This window comes from Limulus polyphemus, unplaced genomic scaffold (genome assembly GCF_000517525.1).
Source record: "Limulus polyphemus unplaced genomic scaffold, Limulus_polyphemus-2.1.2 Scaffold597, whole genome shotgun sequence".
NCBI lineage: Eukaryota > Metazoa > Arthropoda > Merostomata > Xiphosura > Limulidae > Limulus > Limulus polyphemus.
The window spans coordinates 400,759-409,594 of NW_013666207.1; the positions used below are offsets into that span (position 1 = coordinate 400,759).

Below are 8,836 nucleotides of genomic sequence, written 5' to 3' on the forward strand. Positions count from 1 at the left end.
CGCTGCATGCAGAGGTTTAATTAGGTAAACTTAATCAATGACGAGGAACCCACTTTGAGACTAATAATGGCTGGAGACGGCTTGAATGGGTAATGAAGAAAAACATTAATATAAGTTTAACATAACAACAAATGTGCAACTGTACATGATGATGACAAAACCTTGTCGTACAGTTGCACATTTGTTGTTATGTTAAACTTATATTAAAGTTTTTCTTCATTACCCATTCAAGCCGTCTCCAGCCATTATTAGTCTCAAAGTGGGTTCCTCGTCATTGAATAAGTTTACCTAATTAAACCTCTGCATGCAGCGTCTTGAATAACAATTATCAAATTTAAAAAGTTTAGTAAAAATATCGATCAGTATTAACTAAAAGCAATCACATGATTAACAATAAATAACTTACACTACATACAAAATTGTTCTTGAGAAAGTTAACTATATGTTTCATGAATCTCGTGTAATGAACTTATTGGCAACTTTGTCACTGATATTAAACGTTCGACAGTACAGTAGGTCGAGCACAAAAATTTTTAAAGGCTCTGTGTCCCAACTGTTAACTTTACGTTAAGATTGTGGTATTCTCAGGTGAACTTATTTCTCTACAAATATCGGATAGGTCCACTAAGAACAGTAGAGTCGAAAAGGAAGGAAACAGGGACATTTACATGTATAATGATAATGGTATTTCAATTAACAAATACAGAAAACATGAAATAACAACACATATTAATGATACAACTACAACTTAGTGGAAATATCCTATTAAACCTATGTGGTTTAAACAAAAAAGCGTAAAACTAAGAAGTTATAGTTCAGGTAAAAGTACACCATGTTAAATTTACACTCTGTTTTGCTTCTTCTTTGATTCAACTGTGCAATGTTGAGTTATCAACGCCTAGTTCACGGGAAACTACTCCTTGTTTAACTCTATTATTAGTTTGTCCAATGTGATAATTTTGTTTTTCAATTCCCGCGATTTGCGTTTGCGTTTTGGCGATGATGTGGCCACAATGCCGTGAAGCCCGAATGGGGAGAGGGGTCTATAATTCGCAAGGAATCGTCTTACAGTTTAGATAACGTAGGAATGGTGGGCAGTAAAGGTTGATGGATTTTTATATGGACCTTACCTTTGTCCACAGCAATACTAAGGATTACACAGTGTGGTTGTAATGCGTAGCGCTTGAAAAAAGCTAAAACAGTTTTAGCTCTCAAAAGTACGACTGCAATTTGATTTGAGGTGCGGATAATCACGAGAATGGTTGACCAACAGCTATTGATGTGACTGGTCAAAGGATAATTAAATTAAAAATGGCCGAATTGAACTTTGGCAATTGTTAAGAAAACAATTATGCTATTTTATACTGGATTTCAATGTAGCCACTTTGCTATTTAGAAGTAATCAAATCATCACAAAAGCATGTTTCTTTTGTGTTTTTAAGATCCTTTTGTTATACGATGAAAGCAAAAAACTACCACCATTTATGTTTCTTCGTTTTTAAAAAGGGGTCCAAACACTAAACACGTTATATTCGAATTCGTATTGTATCGAAGCGCGTTTTGTCAAGGTTTAGATGTAGCGTGAATCATTTGATAGTTTCGAAAGCAAGGATCGCCACTTCATCTGTGATCATACAGATCAATGAATGTCCTAACTGTTGATCCTTGAGCATATTTCACCCAGCATCATAAGGATATCTCATTTAGTAGAACTATGCTTGATACATCAGAATGCTAGGAACAATACTTCCTTTCAATCATTGGTTGCTCAACTGTCTGACTGTTCTAGTATTAAAACATTGATCGACCCCACCCATAATGATTGTGAGGTTGACATAATTGACCCTTTCAATGGTTGGAGTTACCTATTACTTTTATTTCTAGCAACTCCTCATCTAACTCTTCACTCGATTCATTACAGACTGCCAGGTAAGTACCTTCAGCTCCTTCCTCATCTTAACAGTGTCCTCATCCATCTCTGACCTATTAGTCTTATATTTATATTTTTGGTCAAGCCAGGGCTCCAAAGACTCGTCTTTGGTAGCAATAGAACACAAATCATGAGCCTTCAGATTCACAATCTGAACATGCCAATACAAGACCTCAGCCGGCCTAAGAATGGTAAGGATTTAGTACAATTTACTTCTTACTACTGTCAGTGTTTTGAGAAGTTTTCATTTGTTCATTCAAAATGTTTTACTGCATTAAAGCACAACAGCCAATGGAAGAAACTATGGAAATCTATTTCAAATTTACCCATTCACCAATACATAGGTTCTTAAGCAATTTATCTTCTAAATGACAAAAATGGAATTCCAACTTTTGTACCAGAAACTATAAAGGGCAGAAAAGAGCAATTTTATCAATTAAACTCAGAACACGATAAGACAATATGCTTGTAATTCTAGTACCACGCTATCCTACACGTTTCCCACTCCTTTTCATTTAAAAGTAGAGTTTACAAAATTTTGTCATTTTTTTTTATAGTTTCACAGTTGGAACATAGCAATGCTAATTGGTCCAAGTGGAGACTAGACACCTTTTTATCTGATTTTCTTGCATGAATAACAACAGGCTTTTTACCTAGCATGCCGAGATATTCTTGTTAGTGAATCACGCAGTAGCCACAGGTGATCCAGCCTACGGTCTTTAGTGCCCATTGGCTAACTAATATAACAGGCACCAATCAGCGTTTTCTTGCGTCAGTTTATTGGCATATTTAAAACAGTATTGAGGCCTGGGAGGGCAGAAAATGTTCTTAAATTCAATCTCAATAACTGATCTTACAAATTTCTAAAACCCATTAAATCCAAGTGATATAGAACTCATTACTTAGGATGCATGTCTGGATCTCCCTGCTTCGTCTCACTACTCACCTCATCGACTCAACCACTGCTTGCCTCCTCCATCTTTCTTTACGGCTTTCCTATGGCTCTTGTATCTATTCTATGGTTTATTTCAATAAGCACAACTAGTAACCAAAATCACTAAAGTAATGCAATCTCACGCGCAGGGTTAAAGGGGAACAATAGTTCCCGAACACTCTAGTTGGGAAACGCAGGCAAACGCAAAGTTTGCTTTCTCTTCTTTCAAACTAAATTATTGCCACGTTTAGTGTTGTTGTTGTTGTTGTTTTTGCAGGGCAGATTTTACCTACATTACCAAGAGACTTTACTACATATTTTCATACATTTTACCAGATTTTAAGCAGAATTTTCCTTAGAAATTTAGAAGAGTCCTATATTGTTGTTTGCTAGTTACTAAGTTTTCACAGGTTACTTAAATTAGTCTGGTAAGAACTCATGAAGTTCTTGCATTCCTCTGTGATAAACAAGGTCAGTGTATTATTTTTCTATAGTTTTACTTTTTTAGAACATTGCAAGTTCTCCAGTGACTATAGAGTGAACTTCTACCTTTATTTGTATGGGTGAGTGTGTTCGTCCATAAGTTTAGTTTATTTTGTAAGTTCACCTGCGAGCAAACAGTGTAATTAGCATTATTTTCTTTCTTTTTTTTGTATTAGGGTTGGCTCTATAAATTCATATTAACATGGAGACACTCTCTCTTAGAGTAAGACTCATATGTATGCTGGTCTAGGTTACATGAAAATATTTTTGGTTTAATAAAGTATTTGACACTCTGGCTAGCCACACTGTTCGTTTTTTCGGTTTAATCTTACACAATCACTTGCTCTGTTGTAATTTGTAGTATTACCTTGTGTTGTGTAAAAGGGGCATCGTTGTTTGTACTGTAAAATGTGATGTCTCTCATTAAACATTTGTATTCTGTGTGAAATCTGTGTTCTGTCTCATTCTTTGTGATCCAGCAGTCACACCCGTTAAGGAACACACCCACACAAGAAATGCGTGAACCTCCTGTTTTTGTGGACATGGACTGCTTTGCTTTACCAAAGATCCTCGAGATATCACATAAACATGTTTGAAAAACTTTTGATCTTGGAAATCCCATGAGCAGTTTTAGGTCCTTAGAACTTTAACGTATTAGCACCCATATTCGGTCATGTATAACCTCTGTGGGAAATATATTGAAGTAGTTTACTGAAGTAGTTTTGTTCATACTAGCCCGATATATATGTCAGCAAATAGCTAAAATCAATGAGTACTAAATTACTTCTTGGGAACAAAAATCGATAGAATAATATATGATAGTAATAAAATTGTCGTGAATAAGTAGATACTTCTGTTATATTTTGGGATCAGTACAAATGAAAATCATTTTATTCATTACTACGTTGGAGTATTTATGTTCACTTCATGATACGTAATTTCATTGACAATTGGTCAACGCTTACGTGTGTTTCTGTTGGATATTTAGTAGTGAGTGAGGTTATAAGACTTACCTACGGTCACATTACACACTATCAGTGGTACAATAAGTAGGATAAAACTTCGGATTACAATTTTTCCAGGAAATCCAATCAATTGGATTGTTCTCGAATCCGGTTCAAAATGGCGTAACGTCAAACCAATAGAAAAGCCCGTTACTGTCGCGGTAACGATAAGGATGGATAGTTTATGTCGGCGCCAAAATGGTCTCAGCTGGAATTGATGAAAAAAAAAAGTCGAGTTTTAGACATAAAAATACAGTCCCAAAACGTATAGCTTTTGTAATCATTCTAATTTCATAAAAATGATTCGCATATGATATTATTCACTCTTGGTATTGGAAACAAGGAAAGTTTTTAATTCGTGATTAGCTAAAACCTCACTTCATATTTGTACATATGATACATTCTCTTTGTTTGCGCAATGCTACACAAGAGCTATCTGCACACGTCGTCTCTAATTCTGAACTGACGGATAGAGGGAATATGACTAATCTACAGTACCCAACTCTGGAGCTATTCTTGTTTGATCGAATAACGAGATTTGCCCATCACGGTTCCAAAATGTGGAGCGAGATTTTGCGACTACAACTCGTAGAACATGGATCTTCAGTTCAGAGTCCGACAAGCCAACAACGAAGCCATGCCTGATCCACATAGGATATATAATTTTTGCACATATTAATTTTTCCATTGGAAGTTTCTTATTTAGTGTTCAGTAATTTTACGTTAATCGTGATGTTTAATGTAAAAATAGTATTTATTATTTCTAAAGCTGCTTGCATGTGTTTCCTCTTATTGCCTCTTTAAACACTGCGGAAATATTTGAAAACAAACCTTTCCTTTTTATTTATTCAGTTACTAGTGCTGTTCCAATGTTTATTTGTTTATTTTTATCTCTTTTTCAAAGATACAGGTAGAACTTATTTCTGATTCTTATTTTTAAGAGTTGTGTTTCTTTACATCAAAAGCTAGATCATCAATTTCAACTTAGTTCAGTTTTGATTATATATATATATATATATATACCGTTTCTTATGTCTGAGAATAAAAAGTTATTGGATAGTTTTCAATATCTAATACTGGTTGTTTGTTTTAGAGCTAAGCCACATTGGGCTATCTGCTATGCCCTCCGCTGGGAATCGAACCCCGAATTTTAGCGTTGTAAATCAGTAGACTTGTCGCTGTCCTACCAGTGTGTGTGAGGGGGGCATGTATTATTGAAGATAGTATAGAAACACTAAGTAAAAATGAATGATGAATATTTCTTTCTGTAAATTAGCTTTTAACTGTCTTCCCATAGTTTATATCTGCAAAATGAAGAATTCTTCCGCTACTTATAGTTTTTTAAGTTTTCGTATTCCGAAAATACAGGAAGGAAGCTATGTTCAGATAGCATTGTTAGCGTTGATAACTTTAAAAACGGATTATGTAGCATTACTAGCTTTGATAACTTTAAAAACAGATTATGTAGCATTACTAGCTTTGATAACTTTAAAAACAAATTATGTAGCATTGCTAGCTTTGATGACTTTAAAAACGGATTATGTAGCATTGCTAGCTTTGATAACTTTAAAAACGGATTATGTAGCATTGCTATCTTTGATAACTTTAAAAACGGATTATGTAGCATTACTAGCTTTGATAAATTTAAAAACGGATTATGTAGCATTGCTAACTTTAATAAATTTAAAAACGGATTATGTAGCATTGCTAACTTTGATAACTTTAAAAACGGATTATGTAGCATTGCTAACTTTGGTAACTTTATAAATGAATTATTTAGCATTGCTAGCTTTGATAACTTTATAAACGGATTATTTAGCATTGCTATCTTTGATAACTGTAAAACGGATTATTTAGCATTGCTATCTTTGATAACTTTAAAAACGGATAATTTAGCATTGCTTGCGTTGATAACTTTAAAAACGGATTATTTAGCATTGCTGTCTTTGATAACTTTAAAAACGGATTATCTAGCACTGTTATCTTGGGTAACTTTAAAAACGACTTATTTTAAGTATTACTGATCCCGTCTTAAACCAATGTCTTTAGCTTTTTTGTCATATTTTCTCAAAGCTAACAATAGTTAATGTCTTTAGCTCTTGCTGTCATATGTTGCCAAAGCTAACAATACTTATGTTAATGTCTTCAGCTGTTGTTGTCATATTTGGCCAAAGCTAACAATATGTTAAATGTATTCAGGCTTTGGATTAGGACTACAATTCAGATATATCATATGTTAATTTTTAACCGCAATGCTATACAACAAGCCTACCGCAGGGATCTGACCCTGAATTTTATGCAATATAAGTCTTCAAGTCCTTATCATTGAACCATCCGGAGGAATAAGTGTGATATATTAAATTAAAACAAAGTATTTCTCCCTGTTTCAATCCAAGTTAAACATGAATATAAATTTGTTCCAAGTGACTCTTTTATCAGTTCAACACATCTTGAAAACAAACACACACAACGCAGCGAAGCTATAGTGTGCCGAACTGTATATCCGAGGCTCCCTGTTACAACCCAACAAGAACAAAAATAGGGCTTCGCACTTTGGGGTCGTAGGTGCGTTACAAGAGTAATGGTCAAATCCCACAATTCGATCAGAGTAACCCACAAATTGGCGGTGGGTGGTGTTGACTATCTATCTTTCCTCGGGTCTATGACTTCAATATTGGGGACGGGTAGCGCAGATAGTCCTCTTGTAACTTTGCGCGAAATTCATCAAAACAAAAACAAAATTTATCATAATCCAAAACTCATCTACCAAGAGAAGCAGAATATGTTAAATTCTGCGCCTAAAGTTTCTACTATGAATTACGAAATCTTGAAACAGTATTTTCTAGTTATCTATGAACATCGCCTACTTTGTAATACGTATATTTTAAGAGTTAAAAAATAATTTAGTAGTTGCAAGAGAGAGAGAGAGACAGGAAGGATACTTGCTATTTGGACGATCCAAACTGTTCTTAGTGGTTCTCTTTTCTATTATTGAAATTCCATATGTTGGTTAATTTCTTCTCTATTCAAAAATACTTAATGTTTACTTGCTTATTTTTAGATTTCTGTGTTTTTTTTTAATTCGAATCCGTCGCATACATATTTCATTGTTTACATGAGAAAACGGTTAACATTTTATCGATTTTAAAAATAACACTTAATTTTTCATAAACTAACCTTAAATCCTTGATGTTGAGGTACGTTGGGAGGTATCTTGCCTTCCTGAAATACCATCGTATAGCTAACAAATGTTTGGTGGTCTGTTCACATGAAACAACTTTTTTTATTCTCGTTATTCGGTCCCGTAGGATGAAATGCAACCAATTCTTGTCAAACGGCCAGGGTGCACCTGTACACATGTTTTAGTTACATATTCATGGTTTGTATTGGATGACGTGATGTAGCGTACATATTTTTTGCTGACGTCTCTATAGAGTTGTATTCTGTTGTTATAAAAACTTTTTTTGAAATATGGTCCGAAATATTTAAAAGAAACAATATTTTTTAAACTACTTTTAGCTCACGTTCCGAGGTCAGCGTATACGACTTCTGTGCTAAACACGATGTAAATGCTTTTGTCCTACATAAAAAAGTAGAGGCTAAGTACATGTCCTGAAGCCAGTTTATGACGTCGTAACACACATAGAATAGTACGTAATTTCGTCACTAGGCGACAGAACGTAACTAACAGCGAAATAAAAACTTGCTGACAGAACTGTAATTGTTTGTTGTTTTTTTTCACCAATACAACTTACTTACATTTTTAAAAGTGCTAACCTACAAGACATGCAAAATAACTAATACATGCATAATGTTATTTTATTGGAATTTAGCAGTTCGATTGGTTTAATTATTGCGTATTTCACTAAAATATTTATTCCAAAAACAAACGTAGATAAGTAAAGGTGTCCAGAAACTCATATAATAAATAATATTATAAGATTTTGTTCCGTTTGTCTGTCTTATCGCAAAGACAGATAATAAGTTATCTGTATTTTATCCACCACAGAGGAACAAAGAAAGAAAGAATGTCACTCAAGATTTGAGAAGAAATGGAGAAGTATATATGGCGAACAAAGATGGTCTGGAAAACTTAACTGTTTGAGCAACAATTGGAGGTCAAAAAAATAAATATAAGCTCACAGTTTCAGATTTTATAAATCTAATTACAGAATCAACATTAGCAGACCTTACAACAAGGCTGCACAAGACATCAAAAGAATACGACATGGAGAATGATCACTTCTAGATGGAGCATTGATCATCCAACACTGTAGGATATCCAAACTGGATATCCTACAGTGTTGGATATCCAAATCGGAGAAGAGAAACTAGAAAGGTTCCGCAATTTTAAATATCTTGGAGCGAACATCACAGAGGACGCAACAACAGAAAATAAAATAATAACCATATTGACCTTAGTCACAGGATAACTTTCCAAACTCAAGAAAATCTGGAAAGATAAGGAAACCACATTTAAAAAAT

General features: G+C 34.2%; 1 protein-coding gene across 2 annotated transcripts in view; it reads right to left on the minus strand.

Annotated features, from left to right (window-relative positions):
* The window catches only part of LOC106459364 (excitatory amino acid transporter 2-like), a 31,416-nt gene extending 23,451 nt beyond the window's left edge, over window positions 1–7,965 (minus strand). For both annotated transcript variants that reach the window (XM_022385833.1, XM_022385832.1), the window contains exons 1-2: window positions 7,529–7,965; window positions 4,361–4,559 (exon numbers count right to left, since the gene is read on the minus strand). In XM_022385833.1, the coding sequence (XP_022241541.1) occupies window positions 4,361–4,559; window positions 7,529–7,585 (256 nt within the window). In that variant the 5' untranslated portion in view covers window positions 7,586–7,965. The remainder of the gene's footprint in view (window positions 1–4,360; window positions 4,560–7,528) is intronic.
* Between the last annotated feature and the right edge of the window lie 871 nt (window positions 7,966–8,836).